This window comes from Cinclus cinclus, chromosome 3 (genome assembly GCF_963662255.1).
Source record: "Cinclus cinclus chromosome 3, bCinCin1.1, whole genome shotgun sequence".
NCBI classification, from domain to species: domain Eukaryota; kingdom Metazoa; phylum Chordata; class Aves; order Passeriformes; family Cinclidae; genus Cinclus; species Cinclus cinclus.
Genome location: NC_085048.1, coordinates 76,424,443 through 76,449,597, shown reverse-complemented (window position 1 = coordinate 76,449,597; position 25,155 = coordinate 76,424,443). Strand labels below are relative to the sequence as shown.

General features: G+C 41.0%; 1 protein-coding gene across 1 annotated transcript; it reads right to left on the bottom strand.

The window, feature by feature from the left end:
* Positions 1 to 25,155, bottom strand: ZNF318 (zinc finger protein 318). Its single transcript, XM_062489183.1, has 10 exons — positions 24,140 to 25,155; positions 20,305 to 20,450; positions 14,823 to 15,456; positions 12,283 to 13,707; positions 9,727 to 9,826; positions 8,695 to 8,981; positions 5,329 to 5,532; positions 4,757 to 4,856; positions 3,642 to 3,760; positions 1 to 3,250 (listed from the first exon to the last, which is right to left on the bottom strand). Exons 1-10 carry the CDS (start codon positions 24,503 to 24,505, stop codon positions 494 to 496), a joined length of 6,138 nt encoding a protein of 2,045 aa, XP_062345167.1. The 5' UTR covers positions 24,506 to 25,155; the 3' UTR covers positions 1 to 493.

Below are 25,155 nucleotides of genomic sequence, written 5' to 3'. Positions count from 1 at the left end.
CATTCTTGCATTTCAAACAACAAAAGTAAACAAACCCATGCATTACAGTTCAAAGAAATTTTCAGTTTTAGTTCTTCTGCAAGTCTCCATTTCCTCAGTTCTAAATTGCTGTTCTTGAGCTTGTCTCAGCAGCTGGGCTACTCATGGTGTTACTGACACAAACTGGGTGAGCTGGAAATAACCCAGGAATGGTCAAAGAATAAAAGCCCCAAAATGAAGAAGACGCACGCATTATAAACGGGATTCCATTTTAATAGCAGAGTGTAGAAAAGAAATTGGCAAAAAAATTCACATGAAAAAACATTTTACACAATTAATTATGTACAGAATAAAGTATGTGACTGCCTTCCAATGACTTATGTTTCACTTTAGTCAAGTCCTACCACAGAATGCAAAATACACCCAAAACTCTCAGCTGGAAGAAAAACAAACAAAAAACATATACATAATCCCAGCTCTGGCTCCTCAAATATTGGGACTGGCTGGGTTTACTTCAACCCACTGGGCTTTCAGCTATGCTTTCAGCGATTCCTGAATTCCTTGTAGCTTGCAAACTACTGTCAGGAACTTCTGTTTGCTCAATCTTCTTGCTCTGGATGGTGCACATTCCCTTGCCTCCTGAGCCACCCACCTTCCCATGTCTTTCTTTGAGCCCAGGCATTAAAGTTTCCACACACCCAGAAGCCTGACCTTCTGTGCTGCCTCTGTCACAACTCAGTGACGGCATTTCATCAGCACCACCTTTGCTCTCCTTCACTTGCACAAGTATCTCAGAGGTGGGAGAAATGCCCTGCATTTCTACAACTGGCATGACCACTTCTGTAGTGTCACTATTTGAGGTCTCTGATCCAGGCTGCAGCATAGGTTTCTGAGAAATCCGTGTGCAAATTTTGTCTTCACAACTACCAGAAGTCAATGTAGCAAAATCAGTAATCTCAGTTTCATTAACTGTTCTTTCAATGCCCAGTTTTTTAAGTTTACTGGATTCCAGCCTAATGGACGCAATAGTTTCTAGTTTTGTGACTTCTTCTGTATTTTCCTTTGAAAGTCCTGCTGAAAGGATGCTGAAACATTCATGTTTTACTTTATTGTCTCCCAAATTGAAATCAGTGCTTTTCAACTCAAGGTCTGCTTTCTGGGAGGGTGTCTTCATGTGTTTCACATCCTCTGATGGTCTCTTGAAAAGAAAATTATCTGATCTTGCATCAGATCCAGTGTGTCCTAATGACTTTTTTTCATTTTCAGGTACTAATTCCAGACTGGATCTCAGTTCAACAATGTTTGAGCAAGTACTGACTAACTGTTCAACTCCCTGCTTCTGGGTTTGGTTATCCAATACTGTATGGCCTGAAGGTTTAGGGTGAAGTTTTTCTTGAGCTTCTAATAGAGTACTTCCAGTTTCTGTCTGTCCCTCTGTCAATTCTGAAGCATTAGCCTCATTAGAACCGGATTTTATTTCTGGATTTGGAGCATTTGATAGATCCCAAACACTTTCAGAACAAGAATGAGTTTTGACTATCTGTTCCTTTCCATTACTAGTTCTGGAAGTGCCCCAGAGTAAGTCTGGACTATCAGTTTCTGAGTGAGTTCTACAGTTATCATTTAACTTTTCCTCTACCAAACAGGAATTTCCCAAACTTTGAATTTCATTCTGTATCTCAGGTAACAAAGTCTTTGGGTGTAGGCTATGCTTAGGCTTTACTGCTTTCATTTCCCAGTCTTTTGTCTTTGTTTCTTTCTCCAAGGTAGCAGGAACATTTGTGTTTGTATCTGGAGTTTTATTTCCGTCTTCCTGTCCAATCTTCTCTTGGACCTCAGTTTTCTGTAGATCACAGAATTCCAGACTGCCTGCCTGCTCTCCACCTCCTGTATAAACAAGTCCAATTTCTGCAGGCATCTGGATACCAGAAACAGGGCTCTTTTCTGGTAATTCTGTGACTGACATTTCTGATAGGTGAGACTGAAGTGATTTCTTGTTCATTTCAGCCTGATTTTCAACAGGAGCCAAACTCCCAGTAACTTGATTATTACACTGTGAGGAATCCACATTCTCAGAATCCTCTTTCAACGAGGATGAGCTACTGATTGTTCTGTGGTTTGCAGGTAAGTCTGCAGGTTTTGTTATGTTAAGGTTTTCTCCATTTGGAAGTGCAGAACTTGCAAGCTTGCTGTCAGCTGAAGCCTTTCCACCACTACTATAGAAAATATCATAGAGATCTTTAGCATTGGCTGTGGCCAAGCAAGAATTTCGTTTCTCTATCTTTTTTGCTTGTTCACTGAAAGCAGTTGAAGGTGGTGGTGGTCTCACAGGTGCTGCCAACATTGTCTGTTCACTTTCAGACACACCTGGAGCTACTTCATCTGCAGGAATGACAGCTGCTGGCTGGACTGCTGGAGGAGGACAGGGTGGAGGTAGTCTATCTACAGTCTGAGAAGACTCATTTTTCTCTGCTGCTTTCAAATCCTCCTCTGAGCCTTTTAAAATTACTTCTTCTCCTCCAAAAGCTTTCGATATGATATCTGGAGGCAGTAGAAGATCTGCACTTGTTTCTTTTACCACTGGCAGTGGTTTAGTGGTAGTTCCAGAGGATTTTATAGATAAAAAGGTGTTCAAAGGTGGTGGTTTACTAACTGTTGCAGCATTAGACTTCCTGAAAATCATGGTGGGGACTGGTAGATTGGGAAGAATTTTTGTCGGTGGTGGTGTGGAAACAACTGGTATCCATGGGCTAGTGTGTGGAATAACAGTTTTCCCAGACAGCTTGATTTCAATGGGCTTGATATGGGATTTCACAGACTGACACTTGTTCTCCTCTTTGTTTCCTTCTGCATTCTCTTCCTTTGGAATAGCTCCTGGGGTTTTATCCTCTCTCTCAGCCTTTTTCCAGCTGAATTTCCCAAAGGAGGTCTGGCTTGGTGATTCCTTTTTAGATTCCTCTTTCTTTTCTTCTTTCTTCTCCTCTGTCTTCTCTTCCTTCTTTAGCTTTACCATGATACCCATTTTTCGCCCAGAGGAATCTGTTTTGCCTTGAGTTTCATTATTCCCTTCTCCAGACTCCGGGATGCTCTTTACTTCCTCCTTCTTTATTACTTTTGGGGTTTTCTCATCCTTCTCTTCCTTCTGTTTCTCAACCAGTTTCCGTTTCAGCTCGTTTTGCCGCCTGCGCTCTGTTTCCAGAACTACAGCTAATCCAGCTTGACGGTCTAGATTTCTCCTCTCTTCATAGAGTGGGTTTTCATCTATGTATTTCTGTGGAAATGAACAGCAACATTTTAGCCACCATTTCCATGAAAACAAATGAATAAATAGATGTAGCTCTGACAATTCTGACTTATTCAGTAAGTGCCATCTCAACACTAGGAAAACAGTGAACTTTATCCTAGCAAGAAACTGAGGTACTACAGACTGCTTGCAGCAGTGCTGTTACTTTACAGAAGACACTGTTTCAGCTTCATGCAGAGAAAGTATCTCTATGTACTGATGTAGTGGGAAGTTCTGCTTATTTAGTTCAGTAGAATGCAGTGAGGATAACCAAATACATATAGTCCAAGGAGTTAAATGTTATTCTTCAGGAAAAGAAGACACAACAAGCGGAAGCTAACGCAGGGAATGTCTCTTTCCTAGTACACCAGTTACCAACCTTATATTTATCATTGTGGGGATGACTTTTCACATGCTGCTCTGCTGAGATTTGATCTCCAAAAAATTCATGACAGAGCTGGCAATAATATCCAGTGATGGGAATCAGAAACTCAGAGCCTGAAAAGGCCAAAGAAAATTATCAGAGAAATGAAACTTAATAAAAGCCAAGCTCTTAACAAAATTGGTCAAAGAACAACAACAAAACCTCTAGTAATGTTCTTTTTTGGAACATCTAAGGCTCTCCTTACAGTTACATTATAGGAAACACCACTACCAGGAACAAACATGTAAAGTGAAGAAGTTTATTGCTATGGTTCAAGATTTAAGTGCTCTCCATTGTATTAAAGTAATTGAGTATTCAAGCAGGTTAACATTTCTTACAGTCTTGATCGATTTTCCATCTTTCTGGTATAGTCTACTGAAATACTAAACACCTGGTTTATAAACAGAACACAAATATTTTCATTTAACTTCAGCAAGATTGCATCCTTGTGCCTACAGAACCTGCTACAGTTACCTAAAACACTGCAGATTCTTCTTTAGTGGGTACTACTAGAAATATGCAACAGATTAATGAGTTTATCACTGGCAGACCCTTTAGACATTCATATTTTAAATCCTTTATTAATTTTTAACTCAGTTACAGCTCCTTCCATATGTCTCTCTCACATTATCTGTATCTGCACTATAACAAGTGTCAATTTTCAGGGAGACCTCTGCTAAAAATGTACTGAATGGAAAAGTCTGCTACAAGACTGTGTGGAATACTGTGCAAGATCTACCCAAATACTCCCAGCTCTTGTGGTCATGCTCTAAATTCTAAGATGTTGGCAAAAATTACTTCAGAACTACACTGAAAGACAACTGGTATTCAAAATATAAAACTGATCTTTAAAAAGAAGGGAAGAAACCACATTTTTCCTACACTCTTGTTTCATGACCTTTTCTACAAGAACAGCCAATAAACTAAATAATTTCCCTTTTTCCTAATAATATGGTATCTATATGTGCTTCTATACCAAGGTGAAGTTTTGAAAATCCCTTTCTCTGAGCAAGTGGAACCTGCTGGAGGGCAAAGAGGGATGATAGCTGAGTTAATAAAAATTAACATACCTTTGGCAGGAACCGTTATCTTATCAATGCGTTTTATGGAGTCTTGTTTGGTCTCACTCTGGGTCTTCGAAGCCCAAGGTCTGTTGTAAGGATCCAGGGTCTATTTGCACAGTGACAGAGGTATATATGCTCATATATTACACTAGCAAGGCAAGTACACTTGTCTTTTTCCTTTTTAATATCCTTTCAGAACACTGAACATTAAAATCAACGTGCAAATATTTACAAGAACTAATTTTCCTCTCTTTTCCCTCCCGTTTTGCAATTTACAATGACAAAATAACCTGTGAAAAGTGTAGAATGTAAATGACCGCAAAGAACAGGTAAACACGTGAAACACAAGTGGCAAACCCGAGCAAACTGAACACAGGCCCCATTTACACTATTTGGAATACACCAGTAGCTGTACAACTGCTCAAGTCCAATACTAGGGGAAAATAATTTGATAGGATACTTCTTGGGTTTGTTACTACTTCCGGTTCTCTTGTAAAATGCAGTTCTGTGATGTATGTTTTAGTGTTAATATTCATAGCAATATGAAATGCACTTAGTGAAGGAAGCCTGCAACATACCTGTCTGTGTTTCTTATTATGCATGTGTGTGAAAAAGTCAAACATGGTCCCGCAGATGGTATTGCAGTCTTTGCACCAGTGGTTCCCTGCATCATAATATTCATAAATATTGGCCAACTGGAAAGGATGTTTGGAGGACTGTGAAGAGGATTCTGCTGGCTTCGGGCTTCTACCTCTCGATTTTTCATTAGTAGTTTTTGATTCCTAAATTAAACAGAAGGAAACACTTCTCTAAGACAAGGCAGGACAGACAAAATGCTCTAGAACTCAGAACCTGCCTCCAGCAGAAGCCATACATACAAAAAAAAAATAAAAATGTATCACCTGCTTTTCAGCTCCCAGGTTAATTCCACTTTTTCAGAGAGCTGGTATTGCTGACTAAGTTGTAGCATGGCTGCAGTGAAGAGTTTCCAATAAAAGTCCAATAAGATGTAATGGCGGGATGGTTGTAGGTAATCAAGGAACCAAATTAACAAATTCCCTGTGGCATGCACCCTTCCCACTTTATTGGTTTCACATAACAGTTCCAATTTACCATACTAGCCAAACAGTGCCCAGAAGACTTCAAATCGTTCCCCTAGAGGCTCCTAGAAGTTACTGTAAAAGTAGCTTGGATGAAAGCAGAATGGAAAAGGAAGCAAAAATCAGTTGACTAAAAGTATTTAACTCCATCGGTTTTAGCAGATTGAGTGTTCCTGAATTCCCCAGAAAACTTGTTGCTTAATAATAAAAGAAGGATGGTGTTTTGTCAATTACCTAAGCAAATTAGGTGAAGGATCTTGTGATTTAAACATGTGATGTATGCACTTACATTGATCTGTACAGAAAGACACCATAAAGTGATATACAGAACATTTTAGGACTTTATCCAAAACTAATACTAAACTAACACTTGTAGCAAAACAAGTATTATCTGAAATATACCATGAATGAACCCTGGTAATTTAGATTACAATAGTACTAGATGTATTTTGAGTTCTGAGTTACATTTTCAATGGCATAAAGTCTATCATGTTATCATTTTGCATGGCAGTCTGGAAAAAACAGCATGTTAATTTAGCAGACTCAAAGTGGTTGTGTGATTTCCAAGTCATTCACTACCAGCACAGAACAAATTTATTTAAGCAGATTCAAAATTGTCAAATAGTATCTGCCTTACTTTAAATTCCTAAACACCACCCCCCACAGCATGCATTGTAAATCAAAGAATGAAGAAACCGCCAGACCACTATGCATGACCACTATGCAGATATCCATATCCCAATATAATCTAGTTCTTGGTAGCAGAATAAGAAGTAACCCAATGACCATTTGCATGTATTCTGTCAGCAAGAACATAGCAGACATTCTCTTGAACAATGAGATCAACTTATGATCTGCAGGAGGTGCAGGGAAGGATTTTCACAATGTCACACAAGCATCAATGTTTATGTTATTTATAGACATGCACCTATAATAATACTATCTCAGTAAGAACTTTAAAAAGACAATGCTTCTCAGACAGGTGACAGCCCACTCTTAACTCCAGTTTGTGCATTACCCCAGTTCAAAGATGCCTTTATAATTTGCTACTATTTAGAGCCCAGACAGGGTGATCTGTTTGTTTAGCACAGTAACAGTGGCTTCATCTCTGCACTGACTATGTAAGTACAACACACAGACACAGGGTCAGTAGCAAGGGACCACAAGGTACCTTGCAAGTAAGAAGAAAGGCAAAGGCTTTTGTCCTCACATTGGCAGAGACAACCTGTCTCATTGCCTGCCATCATTCTTTTCGTGAAAAAAAGTTACCAATCACAATTACAATGTCAATTTTAGAGGCTGAAGGCCTACATATAAATGAAAATATTAAATGTTTCTGCCCAGCACTCACAATTTTCCATGTTAAAATAAGGAACGATGAAAAGGAGATCATGTCATTATGGGTTTGGACGACACAAACAACACAAATTAAAATAATAAAAAATACATTCACATGTGCCATAGCTCAGGAAAAGAAAACAATATAACTTAATGCAATGTAGGACATAACAAACATTTTTGTCTATTTAGTTTTATGAAGTGCTGACTGAAGCAAATGATTTTTTAAAATAAGTGGACAGTAAACTTCAGAGATGTTTCGAGAAACAACAAAAAAACAAAATCAAGTCTTTAAATTAAACGTACCTAATGAGTTCTCAGACCACAATAAAACATAAGGAAAATTTTACAGGTTAAGTGTATTTGAGTGATTTTGTAGGAAACACAGAATCACAAAATCGGTAAGGCTGGAAGGGACCACAGTGGATCATCTGGTCCAACCTCCATGATCAAGCAAGGTCATCCCAGAGCACATGGCACAGGACTGTGTTCAGATGCTACTGGAATATCTCCAGTGAGGAAGAATCCACAACCTCTCTGGGCAATCTGTTCCAGTGCTCTGTCACCCACACACTTAAAGAAATTCTTCCTCACATTCAGCTGGAACTTCCTGTGCATTGGTTTCTGCCCACTGCCACTTGTCCTATTGCTCAGCACCACTGAGAAGAACCTGGCTCCACACTCTTGACATCCTCCCTTCAGATAAACTGATGAAGTGCCTTCTCAGTTTTCCTTATGCCTCTTACCCTACTAATGTTTTCCTCCCTGCAAAAAATGTATATGCTAAGTTCTACAGAAAATTCATCTACAACTTCCCATCAGCTATTTCTGTTGCATATTTGAATAAACACCTGAAAAGCAGGGTAACTGATTTCCTGAAAACAAGCATAACCTTTCAGATGGTAGGAATAGCATCCATCCCACTTTCGAAGTAAAACTATCTTCTGGCATGCAGTAAGCCTGTTATGGTACATCCAGCACAGAGTAGTACAGACCATGTCAGAGAGACCATACTGATGCATACTGACATTTCTTAAGTACACAAAAAACATGTTACGCTGACCATCACCTTCAAGTCCTGTGATTTGTTACTATCATTACCCAGTGAGAAGACCAACATGCTCCCAACTTTCAGAAAGCTTTGCTGCTATAAACACTCCTCCCTGAAAGGCCATGACAGAAATTCTGTAGAGAAAAAAGGTCTGTCCTGGTACGGTATTGAGACCAAACAGCTATGCACACTCACGATACTGTTCAATCCAACCAACACCTCAGCAAAACCAAGATAAAAAACAGTAAGCGGGGCTGAACTGCACAAAACCTGAGGAACATTATATACACTGATAGATTGACTCTCGCCTGCATGCACCATCAAAGCCAGTGTATGAGACGTGGTAACAATTGATATCAAATGATCCCTTAGTGAAATGTTTGGGACCAGCTGTCTCCCCAGTGCCCTCTTCTCTTAGTGGGAAAATCATTAGCACGCAAACGGTAAGACTTTACCTTGCTGGAGGAAGATGTTTTCTCTACACCTTTTGCATTTTCTGACTTGCTGCTCTTTTCTAAGGAATCTTTAGTTTCCACAGATGGTTTCCGGGGTTTTTCAAATATGTTAATCCCCAGGATTTGTGCTACTTTGTCAAGCTCAGACTGCTTCTTGTCGGCTGCATCAGATTCTTTATGCAGCTCTGCAATCTCCTTCATAATATTCTCTTGTAGTCTGTTCACCTCAACCAACAAGGGGTCTTTGTGTCCGTCCTTCTCACGACGTTTTTTCCTCAACATCTCTCCTGAGCCAATCAAAGAAGCAGAAGAGTCAGAAATGCACCAGGAAGACTGACTTTAGAGCTGTGCAGTAATTCCAACAACAAGTAAAATACTAATATAAAATTTTATGGCTAAATCTTCACTATAAAGTTGTAAGGATGGAACTGACTCTCAGGTACAGCGTCACTAAATCAGCATGACGTGCTATCTATAAGGACTATCATAACACACATACTAAGAGAGGCACCATAATCCTCCAGAGTATCAATTTAATAATCATTATTTCCCTGCACAACCAAACAAGCAAAACTTAAATTGCATATTCTAACCTGAAAGTATCATTTTCCAAAGGTGAGGGAATTAAGTATTTACTTGGACCAAACAAGATTTAAAGACACAAAAAATTAGCTCTCTTGAGATAGGACCTTTCCATCTCCAGATAAGATTCATGAAAAATTGAAAGGCACAATAACATTTTCAGTTACTCTTTCTCACTTCTTCTAAAGAAGCACTAAAATGCATAAGGTACAACTTCTTTAGCTTATCAAGGCAAGAAGATGCAAGAGCAACTGTTTGCTCAAATTTTGATGCAATTGATCTTAATATAGTAACTAGGTCATTGCCTTCTCAAGAGTTGTGCATTGCCAGGAGTATGAAAATACATTATGGACTATTATTATTTTGGTCCTCCTTCTGTTAGATACCAGGACTTATGACACATTCCTATGGGGGAGAAAAAAGAAGCGGTGGCTGGGTAATGCACTTTACCTTGCTGTTTACGAAGCCTGTCCAATTCAGTCTTGAGATAGTAAAGCTTCTTCTGCCGTGCTTCTCGATCATTCTTCAGTTTTTCTCTCTCTTCTATCACCTAAATAAATTGGAAGGTGTCTGGATTTTCTTCTCTTCCCAACACAAGTTAATCAGTCTTGCAAGAACGACAGGAAGACCTCAGCTTTCCAGACACAGAACACTGCTCGTTATTCCCAAAACGTACGTGAGTATTGTAACACAATAAATACACCTCTCCCTCTGTATCTGAAGGTAACTACTGTGTGGTCATGCTTCAACCAAGTTTGTAGGCAATGTTTTTCCTTTTGGGCAGTGTATTAGTCTAAACTGCTGTTTGTTGCACCACTTTCCAAGGCCCTTAGGCTCAGCTGACTATCTTCTACAGGGCTAATCAAGATCAATGTCAAATGGCTGTTCAAAACTCATGCAGTGTTTGTACAGCTAGCACGGTCCATCAGCCTTCACAGCCTTTCACCTTGCCTCCTGCTTTGACTCTGGCCCATTTTAGATATTAGTTAGGTTTTGCTTCAAATTGACATGAAACATCAGAATGAAATGTGTTTCTTGTTCACTAAAGTAAATCATGGCATCAGAAGCTCACAAATCCTTTTTTCACTGGTTTTCACTGATTCTCATAGAAGGAAACAAAGCAATATGCTAAAATGAAACCTGAAAGGTTTTTTCAGTTTCTCTTCCAGCTTCATTTTTCAAGAGACAATTCCCTTTTTTTTTACCTTCACAAGGCTCTTAAAACTTACTACAAATTCCTCCCTTAACAAACAAGTGATCTTGACTTCCCTAGACAATCACTTCCACTACAGCAATGTCAATGTTGGCAGGATCCCTGAATCCTTCCTGAAGTAGCTCTACCAACACAGTTAAGCAACATCTTAAAAATCGTAAGGGATTTTTTAATTATTATTTTGGTTTTGTATGCTATTTTTTTTTATCATCAAAGCACCATTCTCGCCTTCTGAGTTTTCTGCAGCATGGGGGCACCCAGTGGAGCATGCAAATTTTTATACTCCAAGCCATCTCAGCAAAAACTCAGTGGACTAAGCCCAAGTCAAAGATTTCTGTAGTGCAGACAAAGCCTTGGAAGTTCTAACAAGATGCACGGATGAGCTACCAGGGTATGTCAGGGCACGAGAAAACCACACACCTTTAGCAAAGATAGCTCTTCCAAAAGTACTAAATTTCATTAGGAACAAAATTTCAGCTGTGTCAGCTGAAGAAATTATTATTCCTGCAAGCACCGGAAGGTCACTTATTTGCAGATGTAGCACTTCATGTAAGGCAAGAAAAGGCTCTTACAATAAAAGAGCATATTGCAGCCTCAGTAGCTAAAGGGGGTTTGAAAGAAAAATGGATACAGGTATTTCACCAAGGTCTGCAGCCACAGGAAAAGTGGAAAAGTTTCAAACTAAAAGAGGGTAGATTTAAACTAGATGTAAAGTATTTTTTTACAAGGAGGATGGTGTGGCATGGAAACAGTTTTCCCATAGATCGTGGACTCCCCAGTCCTGAAGTGTTCAAGGCCAGGCTGAATGGTGCTCTGAGTAACCTGGTCTAGTGGAGCATGTCCCTGTCTATGGCAGTGGGGTTGGAACTAGATGATTTTTTAATTGTCCCCTCTTACTCAAATAATTCTATGCCCTTATTTTAACAACAAAGACCAAGTGGACACCAGTCTGAAAACGTAAACAACTTTTGGGAATCCTCCAGTTCTTTGACAGTTGTGTAACTACAGTTTCCTATTTTAAAATACATTCTTCCCCACTACTCTCTAATTATTGTACAAACCAAGATAATTAGAAGTGGGAAACATTAACATGCATGACCTGAACTGGTGTCAGAGCCTCCAAGCAGAGTTTTCCCTAAATTCTTTTCATATTGTGATTTCTGTTAAGAGAATTAATATAAATGTAGAGGGAAGACTGTATGTGATGGTGAATTAAGATATCCTTTAGTATGTATTTAAGAATGTCTAATGCAGGTATAGCCTGGTATACACGGTACCATGGTATACATGGTATTTTTTACAATGTAGCACGTTCAGCTGGAGCTTCCTGCATTTCAGTTTGGGCCTCTTGCCTCTTGTTCTGCCACAGGACATCAGTAAAAAAAACCCATTTTATTTTCTTTACACTGTCCCTTCAGATTTTTACATATCTCCAGATATCTTCAGTTATTTCAGTATCTAAATCTCAGCAGAATAAAGCCAAGCTGTGGCAACCATGTGCTTTCTCTGTAAGATTTTGGCTGGTCCAAAGAAATTCAACTTTGTTTTTGATTTCATCTGTTCTGCCATAGTCGATGGCATACAACTTTGGGAGACTTAAAATGCATTTTTTGTATCACAGATTAATACAGACAAACGCTTAGAAATCTTCAACGGAAGTAAACTAGGTCAAACTATTTTTTAAACTGGAGCAACTCAGGAAAAAAAATACGCACCTGAAGAGAAAAAAAAAGCTTCCACCCCACCAATCATGCAACCCAACACATTCTGAAGTATCAGAATACCTAACATACCTTCTGCTTTTGAGCTGCCCGATTTTTTTCATCCGATATTCTTTCTGTGGTATTTTTGAGAGGGTGTGACGACAGACGAAGGGGTGCTTTGGAATGAGAAGGAGTGGTAGGGACTTGAACAAGCACAGACCCATCTCTTTTTACATCAGGGACATCCTTTCCCAGAGAGACTGTCTCAATCACCCGGAGATTGGGACGTGTGGGGTTCGCTGACATGGCCATAGTAAGAAGACCATGAGCTTCTGGTAGCGTAGGATTAGGCTGCTGGGCAGGGGGGTACATGGGCCAGCCAGGGGCTGCATATGCCATATAGTGCCCATATGCATCGTATCCTGGAGGAGCCATTGTGGGAGGGGGATAGTTTTGGGGCATTTGAGCGGCAGTGTAGTGGGAATAGTTGGGAATTTGGTATTGGGAAACAGAAGTAGGCGTAGGTGGCAAACTAGGAGGAGTTGGTGGAATTGAAGGAATGAGAGAGACAGAAGGAAGAGGCTGTTCTGGTGCATGAGGAGGTATCTCCTGTCCCACCAGCTTGTTCTTAGTATAGTCTGATTTCTGAAGAGAGGACACATCTTTAGACTGCTGGAAAGAGCCCGGAGGTGACGCTGAACGCTGCTGGCCTGACTCTGGAGAACGGGTGTCACTGCGGCTGCGGCGCAGCTCCCAAGCGTCCAGTCTGCGAGTGTCCGAAGAGCGACGATCCGGAGAACGAGACGCCAGCTTTTTGCCATGAAGGCGTTCCTGGGTACGAACAGCCAGTTTTCCAATTTCAGCAACACCAATGTCAAGTCCAATGGTTTTGAGTAAGTCGTGGATCTTTGCATACTCTGCGTTTGGCTCTTCTAAAGGATCCGTCTTGGCAGCTGGAGCAGGAGAAGGAGGTGGGCTCATTTTCTGTATTATTATCTCACTGCTACAACTCTCTGGGGGCTTCTCTATGGGGACAGATTCAATTTTGGTCTCCTCATCCTCATCACCATAAAGAAATTTCTCTTCATCCTCAATGTCAGGAAAGCTACGCCTCCTCTTCTCCTGAGCACTGACAGAATCAGCCATCATGCCCAGAATTCGGGAGAAACCACTGCCATCCTGACTGGCCCTCTCGTGAGGCAGCAGGAAGTCAGTATGGCGATCAGTGGGCTCTGACTTGGGTTCTACTTTTTCTTTGTGACTTAAGAAGTTTCCAAACTTCTCTTCAAATGTCAAAGTTTGGTCTTTGGGAGGCCCAGAGAGTGGTTTCCACTCATACAAATCCTCACACAACTCCTGGTTTGAAGACTCCACAAGAGAGCCTTTGTTAAACCGTTTGAGAAAGTTTTCCACTTCAGAGGCAAAAGGAGCTATGTTGTTGCTCTGGGGCAAAGAAGGCTGACTAGAAAGAGGAAGATCCTTGCTGGGGGCTGGACTGCTTGAAAAGCCCTCGGGCTGAAAGAGAGAGGATACTATTTACTTCTAAGGCACTATGCACCTCACAGAACAAAGGAACATGTTCATTTCTCCTTGAGTTCACAGCTGAATAAAAGTGTTAGAAGAGACAACACACAGTTGAAAGAGAACACAACAGATTACAAATCAAGTTGCCTGGTGATTCTGGAATGCCATGTCCAACAATGAATGCTTATCTCAGAGAACACACAAAATCACAATTATATTTCACAAATTTTTTGCAAGAAATAAGAACTTAAATTTTTTAAATTGAAACCCTGTTACATAATTTTGGGTATGCTTTGAGTTACAGTCACACAGGATTTCAACACCTTAATTCAGGTAAAAACTACTGCATTGGGGTTATTCTCAGCCACTTCTTCAGATATTCGTAATTAATGCTATATTAAATAGCATTTCCAGTAATAGGTATGGAATGCGATCCTCAGTATCGGAGCACTCCTGAGATAAATATGTCACTGTAAAACCAACACTGATCAGTACATCAGGCAAATCAAAGTGATATGTTAAAACACAAAAAGTCAGTTTATCACAGTAGTCACAGCCACTTATCTGTCCATTGCTCTAATTTTGAGACTCAATTGGTATAGGTTTGGTACAAATTAAGGAGGGCTGATGCCAGCCTATAGTCCAAAGTGAACAAAACAAGGAAATTCAGAAGCTGTTTTCAGACAGAGGTACTGAGGATGCATTAGGCAGTTATCTAAGTCTATAAAGAAACAAGAAAGAGACACTGTGACAGGGAAAGAGCTTCAATCAATATCCTGACTGCCTGTAGTACTATGAGAGTCAGCTTTTCTATGAAAGCTGGCCCAGATCTCTGCATCCTGGGTTGCTGAATTTCCACAAAGACATTTTATTCTGTCTCAGATTACATGGTTCCTGATTAAATGTCATAACCATTTAGAAGTTTCTAATGCACTTCAAATTGATACAGCCCTGCAGAAAGGTACCTGTCCTCTTAAAGACAGGAAGGGAAACAAAGGGAAACAAAGATTTGGCTTTTCTAATTTGGAAATCAAACTAAAATTCTGTATCATGAAGTAACTCTTCTGGAAAGTAGAAGCACATAGACAGACACAGAGAGACCAAACCTGAACAGCAGACTCTACTTCCATCTCTACTCGTTTCTTCAAAATAGATTTTTTGGGCATGGGTGGGATTTCTTCAGGCCTATATGTATACCGAGGCTCAGAAGTCTGTAATGTGTTAGTCAAGCCAGGAATTGCATAGCCACTGCCTGAAACATCATGATTCAAGTTTCTGCTGCGCTCTTCTTCTTCTCTTTTCCTCCTTGCTCGGTCAAGCTCTCGGAATTCTTCATTCAGGTATGATGGGCTCAGGCTTCTACTACGGCTGCGGCTTCGTCTGCGGTAGTTTCGCGTTCCTGACGAGAAAACCTGATGCTCTCCACTCACACCATGCATCTTCTCATCCTTTTCATACCGTGGACGCTTTATTTCTCGTCCCCTCTCCTCTGCCCTCAGCGGGTAGGGGGATCTCCTCAGTTTGTCACCATCTCTGTCAGACCCACGAGGCAGCTCCTCCCGACGACCATAGTGTGGACTGTAATCTGAACGGTGGAGGAAAACATCTCGGTTACGGTAATCTTCATCATGCCTCGGAATGAAGGGACTTGAAGGCTGATCTTCATGTGCTGGGTATCTCTCAAGGCCTCGAGGACACGTGAGGCTTCTTGTGAATATTGGACCATCAGCCATATCATCCCTGTGTAAGAGAAACACAGAAGAGAAGTACTTAAATCAGATTAAACAAAGTCTTACTCCTACTCAAGGGTAAGAAATTTCCAAACCAGTTTCAAAATTATGTCTTCCCTCACTTAACAGAACCAACATTTTATGTACTTAAAAGGCAGGGTAGAGAGAAAGACTTATTTTTAATGGTACTGTACTTCCCTCCTAGGAAGTTTACCTGCAAACACAGTGACATGAACCATTTAACTCACAGTGAGGAATAAGAGCCTTGAAAAATTGATAGGATGGATTCGTTTCTGTGAATGTGAGAGACTACAGGTTTTAGAAAAACCCTACTATCATATTTCAGACCACAATCTCTTTCCTCACCTCTCCCAGTAAGATGCCAAGGTCAGATTTCCTATTAATTAATCAAGGTGTAATTCAGTTTCACACTAGCAAATGCAACCAGATCCTCTTTTTAACTTCAGCTGTGGACAAGGACCACAAATTGTATCAAGATTTTCTTTTGCAACAGATACGCAGACAGCACTGTCACTAATCACATGAACCCCATAGCTAAAAAAGGCACAGTTTCTGATATCTATAAACCAGTGAAATTAAGTGTAATGGTACCATTCTTCTGTGCCAGCCCCTGCACTATTACACACAGTGGATGTGCAACCGTTACAACATCAGAATAACCAGCTTCTTCTCTTGGAGTATCTGCTTTTGGACCTATTCCTACAGACATCTACAATTAGTGGTACTGTTTTAACTAAGGCCTTTTCCCTATGCCTAAAAACTTTTGTTACTTTTCTTCAGATAAGGCAGAAACAAACCAAAACACTTCAAAAGTTACCAGCTGGCAGTTTTACTCATTGATATTTCAGAAACTAGCAAGATCGTCCAAGAAAGGAAATGTGTTCCCTAAGTGACATCAATGAGACAGAAGACTCTTTCCTGAGCGAATCAATTTGAGATAAACTATGTAAAATGGCCTGAACCCACAAAAATCACCTCCTCCTACTAAAAAAGGTCCCTCCATATATTTAAGAAGGGACAAATCAAGTCATGCCAGAGAACATCTTCAAAAAGTCTGCAAATAAATTACAGCCCCAGTTTTTCACAACAGACGAAAGAATAAGAGAGATGCACAGACAAGGTCTTTTTATTGGGTATTTTTAGTTTATACATGCATATTTAAGAACAAAATCAACATAAAACTTCACTTTACCTTGCATCATTGCAAAGCATTTATTAGATACTGTATCAGTCCAACACATCTTATAAAACAAATATGGTATGCACCTGTACCCACTGTATGACATGGTATCTTTCCAGTTTTCAGAGAACTACACTTATCAACCTCCTCCAAAAGCACAAAAATATCTAAAAACAGGTAAATTAAATTTCATAAATAAATGTTTTCACAGCCTACATAAAGATATGTCTATTCCCAGCAGCGTGTTTTCTGAGAGCCTGCTAAACCTGTACAAGCTCCATGAACACACCTGATGGAGTAACAGATGTGTTTCACTATATACCTTCAGCTGATTTTTATGCAAATAAAATTATTTAGGTGCACATCTGGCAGCTGTCACCTATAATTCAAACACTAACTGCAGTGACAAAGCAGAGGAATTTTTAATCATCCTCTGGAAAGAAAGGAACAGCAAACCTAATACATTTAAAACTAGTAAGACACTACAAATACACTCTGAATAGCTAAAATGCAAATTTAAAACCTGAAAATTAAATACAGATGTGGGAAAAATTATTATGTGCCTTAAAGGATTGTTTGAAACACGTTTTCTGTGTGTACAGTCCAATAGAGTTACATCCCTCTTAATTGGTTTGGATGATTTCAGCCAGTGATGTCCACTATTGGCCACAGCATCTCCAAGAGAGGACACAAGGTGGTACCACTGTGACCATGCCAATTCTTTCACCATCAAAGAATCCCTGGAATTTGCTGTTTCAGAGATGGAAAACAGACCACAGGCTACACACACATGATGCCTCAGAGACCTACAACTAGTGTAAGGTAATTTACTTTTTGGCATGTTTATTCACATACAAAGAAATAGAAATAAATAGTGTTATTCTGCAGTCAGCAATCAGCAGGACTCCACTTTAACACACAGTCTTTGAATAGGGAGTCAGATGAGCTGTTCATACTCAAGCCAACTGTTACTCTTGATATTATGCCAAAAAACACTATTTCAGAACACAGCTTAATGCAGACCAAGTCTCTGAAGTGATTTGGTCTTTTGTATTAACCTTAGATGAAAGGATTGGTGGGACACACTCTGTATCTTGTGCCAGATAGTAGTAGAATGTCTTAAAAATACTGAGAGCAGGAGAGATGGAACACAGGGAGAGATAAAATATTTATTTTTCACTTTGAGAGGCTGAGATTCTAGAAGACAAAAAAACACTTACTGGTCTAAGCAGGAGACTGAAGCTGCTTAGGTGACCTTGAAGACCCAGTCCAGCAGCATTCAGTGTGCCTATATAGACATGTGCAGGAGACCAGCTGCCCTAGAAACTTGAGGCAAGTTCTTACAGATGTTCTAGGATGGACCTGCATGTCAACATGCACCCTGAGAAAGTCTCCTCAGTATCCTGAAAATCCACTGCTGCAGGAGACTCTAAAAGCCTCCCTGATTTCCCTCCTTTGGTATTTTATTTTCTTTACAGACCAATGAACCTCTCTACCATCCCAAGGCCCTACAAATTACAGAGAATAATGTGTCAAAGTGATTGCTTGAAATAACAAAGTAGAGAAGTTAGCAAAAATAGCTGAGAATAACTAAATTCAGAATTATTTGCTCCAATTATTTCAAAAATTGAAGAGACATCTTCAGGAAACATTTTTAACACTTTTTTCTTTTGCCGTATTTTTTTAACTAGAATGAGAACAAACTACATGCCAAATAAAAATGTGGTATGAGCAGTAACAATAAGGACCATTTTATAGCCCAGTGACAGATATAAAGTCAGTATCCTGGTACCAGGGCAGCCTCTCGGAGAGGGGAAAAAACACTTGATGCAAAATACCTGATAAACAATGTCCTTAACCAAATATTAACTGTCTTTTGAAAACAAATAAAATGGCTGGCAGTGAAGAAACTTAGAATTCAGAAGTAGTACCCATACCCAGATGCTTTAGGAAAAGCTAACAGGTGACTTGGTTGTCACATAATTTAAGCTTCTAGACAATGGACATCACTCAGAAAAGTGCAGCCAGCACAGATTAGACCAAAAAAAAAATCAAAACAAACAAACAAACAAACAAACAAACAAACAAAAACTTGCATACTTACACTACAAATACAAGGAAGTCACTTAGTGATTATAAAGTCTACATGGTCTCAACTTTATCTTCTTCTCATTCTAACTCATCTGTCACTTTTAAACCTCCTCTGGAGTCTATGCTTACTATTCTTTTTCACATCTATGGGTTCTGTAATAGAGAAGTCAACTTTTGTGATTTCTCACATTAAATAAACTCTGCTATACCTGATATTACTTATAACCATGCATCAGCATCACAGAACAAGTTAAATCTAAAATCTCACCTGAGAACATGAAGCAATGGCACAAATGCCACCACCCCCTGCCCACAAATGTTCCTAATTTGCCAGAGAAGTGCCAGTTCCCGACATATCACTTCTTTTTCCTTCCAACCACTGTACTCCCTGAGCATACACACTCATTCTATTTAGAAGATTGCAGACTGCACAGGGGATTTACAAATCAAACACTGATGCCAAGAGAACTGAGGTAAAGGCATAAAAGTGACAGTACCAAAAGACAAACTCTCATTTGGTTTTCTACACCTGCTGAAATGGAACTTTACACCTGAGAAAGACAGGAAATTAATTGATTCTGCTCACTTCCCTCGCTCTCTTTTTTTTTTTTTAACAGTTGATGATATTTGCATCAAAAATGGAAGTGGTAATGTGTTTTTTTTCTGTGCTAGATGCTTATCCCTGACCTGAAAGTGCAGCTGTATGCTCCAGGGCACAAGCTATGCCATCTTTAATTTTGCAATTCAAGACAAAGAGAATTATTTACACAGTTTTCTGATTTTCTTTCTTTTGCCAGATTATACTGGTCCTCCTACTGCACACAAAGAGTGCCAAATTGTATCTACTAATATTTATACTTCAGTGTTCACAGCATTATTTTTAACACAAAAGAATTCTCTCCATTAACTGTTTCTCTCTAATTTCAGTCAAGAGATCCTAAGAATTCTGACACTTCCTTTATAATGTATGAGACTGTCTGACTCTATTCTCTTCCGCAAGGTTTTTTAAGTCAAAATAATAATCTCCTTCAAGCTGCTCTGGAGTTTTCTTCTAGACTAGTCTCAAAAAATTAGGAAAGTAGAGAATTCCTCCCAGTAAATGAGGAATTTAATGGTTTACACTATCCTTATACCAAACAACCTTCCTTTCAGTAAGGACTAGGTACGTTCATAAGAAACAGAAGGTGGCTGAAGCAGTGAAATGTCAAATGAAGCGCCTCCATGTGACATCCCACCCTTAAGGGGAAGGAAGCACTGGAGGGATTTACACCACACTCCCTCCAACAACACATGATGTGCATACTTAGTTTATATGGAGTTTAGAAGCGGACGACAAAAATTAGAGAAGAAATATCTGTTTATAGTTACACAGGCAGAGACTTTTGCTCAGGAATTCCCTGCACCACAACTTGCGAGAGGCTGGGGGAATGTTACTGGGAAGCATCGTTACATGCTTACCCTCATTCCCTAGGCATTCAGTGGGCTAACGAGATGTTTGGTCTCACCCACTAGAGCAATTCCCACGCTGTTTCACCCACGTGAATCCCAACCTGTGGAGGACCATACCTGTCACTCAGGTTATCAATTGGTGAGCCCAGTCTATCAGGCAGCCTCCTTCGCTCTGGTGTGCCAATGCAGTACCGGTCATTACCAACAGTAATCCGCAAACTGTGTTCCAGCGAAGACTCAGAGCGGAGACTCGGCGAGCGCCTCTGTGAATTGAAGAGAGAGTGCAAGCCCATCAATCAGGGGATTTTAATCTCAGCTACAGAAAGGAAAGTGATTCTGCTCTGCTTAAGAAATTTGACTTTGGGGGATGGATCAATTCAAAAAAATCAAGCTAGAAGAACAACTGTTCCAAATACTTCAATTCTATTTAGTTACTAAAGAAAGGGGAGGGTATTGACCGCATTTAACTTTCTCACCCCAGGTGCTAATAACATGCTCTATATTTAAATTACCTATAAATTTTCAACTCAAAAATACATTTCATAAAGCACCATTTTGGAAGACATAAAACCAAAGAGAAAGTCACAAAGTTCCAAATTTGCTGCTGTTCTTTCTTTGTAGAGAAAAAGCAGCTAAATAAATGTTGCATAGAAAACAGTGCCAGGAATTTCTTCATAAAGTGTCTGGATTTCTGGCCCTTTACAACTTTAGTAACAACATGAACTGAAATATAAACCAGTGCAAACAAAGATTTTCCTAGCAGTGATGTTTTTAACAGTTTTCCTCACCTCATTCTGCTTTTAGCAGATAAACACAACATAATATTAAAAATACCAATGCCACTAGAAATACCTTCTGTAAGCGTCTAAAATTACCATTACCATTATTTATTACTGGTAGAGATAAACCAGAGTAAACTAAATAAAGTTGCCTCTGAAAAATCTACATGAGCTCATTATCTCTGCACAGACCTTCCTTTGTACACATACACAGTACACAAAACACCACCACTGCTAAGTTATGCTTAACTAGTTATGCCTCACATTATTCTGAAATATAGCATTGGAATACAGGAATTATCAGAGCTAGGAGGAGTTCCATAAAAACCAGATGAGACTGCCTAAAGACAGAGATACTTGATATGTTTTTTTAAACCGACACAATATAGATTCTGCTTAACACAAAGCAGTGAAACAGCTTCAGTTCTGCAAAACCAGTCATGCACTGCACACCAATTTGACTGCTGAAAACTGCACTAGCAAGCAGCAGGTGCACTGAATTGTCTGCATCCACCCTGAGAACAGGTAGCAGGTTCAGCTCAATCCTCCAAGAGACCAAAAGAACAGCACATAATCTCCAACAAAAGCAAAGTATTTTCCTTACAAATTTACCTAACAAAATTCACTTGCAGTACAAATCTGTACTAGAACCCATTGTGCATACAGCTTTATTCTACGGTAATATATTAAAGATTTCTGTTTTGTTCCATTAAGCTGAATCCCAGCATTTATCAAAACACACTTTAATTACATTTTAAGACCAATTGCCTCGTCCAGCACAATATAATCCTGCAACAGCCTGGCTGAGACACAACATATTCAAGGTGCATGTGTCTCATACAAACACATTCTGAAGGCTCACTTGTGCCCATTGTAACACTGAATTTTGAGGGCTGCCTCAAGAAATTACTACCTTCAAGGCCATCTTCTTGTCATCAAGACTGTGGGCATATAGATGACAATCACCTCCACTGAAGACAGAGAAGTGATGATTACATCTCAGAACAAACTCTGGGCAAAGGAAAAAAACAGTTTACACTAAGAATGTTTGGGATGTTTGGATTGCTTATTACTGACCTATACAAATTGCCCAGAGACAGCAGTTAGGGCAGTAAACATTTGAACTTCATGATTTTTTAATTTTTTTTTCTTAACTGGAGAAATTCCAGTTTTAAAAGGTTTTTGTATCTGGAGCACTGAACACCACCACTAGTCATACCTATGTGTGCACTGCACTGCATTTTTCTCCCTTCCTGTTCTGTCACCTAAACCACATTTACTACTGCCATATTACTGAACAGGTTGCATACCTGTTTGTCATTTCTCCATTCTGTGTTGACCCCACATGCTCCAGTCCTCTAATCTCAGCCAATTTTCTTACAAGAAAGCAAAGAAGCTAAAACAAAACCTTTAAAAAGAACAAGCACGCAGGTCAGCAGGGATAAATAAAAGCAGCCTTTCAAGAACAAATAAAAGTCTGCCAAAATCTCTCACTGTAAAGCCCTGACCTTCTTCTCTTCCATTACATATCTGAGTACTCACCCCAAACCTTTGCTGTCACTCCATGTTCTTCCAATCACCACAAAATTTTCCTCAGCTATTGAGAAACTAACACCATCCCTACTTACAACATCCAGTACATGGCTTCACTGCCAGCATCCCAGTTATGCACAACAAAATGTGTAACGATGCTGTAACCTGGAAATGCATGTACTCCATCTCACAAATAATAACAATTTTGAAAACAAAAATCACAACAATAATAAAAAAACAACCCAAAAGAACTCCCAGAATCAAGGAAATTTAGTAAGAAATCTCTAAGGCTGCTGCTTTCATACTCCAATTCATATACAGGATAGGGACAATAACCTGGAACTTGTACTCAAATATTTTCTCCATTTCAACCCAATACCCTTATCCCATCAGTGTCTTCATTCTTCATACTACATCTCCCACCCTTATGCACATGTGATGTCCCTCTTTCAAGTCCTCTTTCCTTGCTGCAACTTAAATCCCTCTTCCTCAGGCTCCTGAATTCATGTCCTTTCAGTGACAGCTCCAAAATTCCACTTACTAAAATATTTGTGTAACTCTCCACATCTGCACATTTTGTATTCATGAGCTTCTGAAGAGAGAGGGTCTTTAGTTATAAAAGCCTAAAAATTTAATTAAAACTTTACCCTAACCAGTCATGATAACCCAACATATTTGCTGTCTGCTGTTTCCATCATATTTAGTTCCACTCTTTGGAACGCCTGAGCACACGGGAGAGGGTAAAATATAGTGCAGAGCATGACAGAAAGGCAAGTATAACGTTCTTTCCAAATGTATGTGCGCTGGATTGAGTGACCATGACTGGAATACCCCAGGTATGGAAATCTCTTCTTTCACGGTTAATACAAACTCACAATGAACTTTTTACACACCACACACATCTCAGAGTCACCAGACAAAACAATCACCGCACCAAGGAGCAGCAAGACAAAAACTGAGCGAATCCCACCCACACAAAAACAGAACAAAAAAAAATCTTCACACTTTGATTTATTACGAAGGCGCCTGCATCCAAGATGCCATCCACTACAGACGCCAAAACAGACATGCCCAAATCAGACTTTGCCAAGACAAAGTGAGAAGACTGGAACACCCTGCGCACAGCCCCAACTACAAAGCAGCGCCTACCGAAGAACACCTCTCCAAGATATAAATCAGTAACAGCCCTCTTTGTACGCCCGCCGTGACAGCAAAAAGGATTCAGACAAAGTGCTCATTCAACATGCTATCTAAAAAGTTATACTCCCGTAAGTTAAATGATATTTATGCACTAACGCAACCCAATGTGTTATATGGAGGAAAACAACTAGTTACATCCCCTGCCTTAGCGAAAAGACAGCATCATCTTTGAACCTTCTCTAAAATGGCTCTAACCAGTAAGACAAATAAAAACGCAATGGAAATTGGTGGGGAAACATCACTTAAAATTGAAATCAATAATTTTTTTTCCCATTTGACTCTCTAAGGAATAAGGGGGAAATAGCCGCTCTCCCTCCGCACAGGGAGAGCCCGGGGCCGGTGTCATTTTGCAAGGGCCCCGCCAAGTTTGGGGCACTGACAGCCCCCGGGCGAGGGGGCAGGACCCGCACCGAGCCCCCTCGGTGTACCGCTGTATTTACCCGGCTGCTGCCGCCGTCTCCGTGCTCGCTGCCCCGGCGGCCCCGGGGCCCGCCGAGCCCCGCTCCTCCCGGCGGCGACGGCAACCTCCGGCTGCGGTGCGGCGACGGGGACCGGCGGCAGGGCCCGCGGTGGCCCGATGGGGAGCGGTGGCGGCGGAGCGGCGGCGGACGGGGCGAAGCGGAGCGCGGCGGCGAGGCGGCGGCGCAAGCGGCGGCGGGCATCGGCGGAGGAGGGCGGCCGTGGCCTTGCCCCGGCCCCGACGTGCTGAAGCGGGAGGCGCGGGACGCCGACGAGCCGCCCTCCTTCAGCCGGTGGGAGGAGGACGAAGATGAGGGGCCGGAGCGGCCGCTGCCAGAGCGGTACATGATGGCGCCAGTGGCCCGGGGGTCCCGCGGCTCCTCCGGACCGGCCCCCCCGCCGGCGTGCGCGCTCCCGAGCCGGGCGGGGGAGGTGGGAGCCCGGGCGGGGGGGCGGTGCCTGGGGACGCCCGCACAAAATGGCGGCGGCCGGCGCTGCGTGATGTGTGGCGGGGCCGGAGTCGAGGGCTCCCGTTGCGTTCGGCCGTGCGGCGCCTCTTTGCCTCCCTCCGCGCTTCGGTTCCTGGCGGCTGTGACTTGGGTGGCTTTGTTTTTTTTTTTTTTTTTTTTTTTTTTTCTTTTGTCGTTTGGGATTATTGTTGCTATTGTTCGCTTGCTTTTGTTGTTCCCCCCCACACGCGCTCTGTGCTGTGGAGCTGGTCGGTGCGGGTGTGTTGTCTTCCAGCAGAAAGCGTGTTCTAAAGCGATCCTTGCCTGATCGATCAGGCGGTGCTGAGGTCGAGCTTCTAGCTCAGAAAACTCCTGAAGCAGCTTCCGTGCTCTTAGTTGCCGGGAGCAGGGATGGCGGGGTAGGAAATGGCTTCCCGCCTCCTCCCTCTCCTACCTGAGCGCCTACCGCGGGACAGTGGCTGAACACATTTCTCTTGTTGGGGCTGGGGGCTGTCTCCGGAGAAGAATAGGGTTTTCAGATGGGCTAG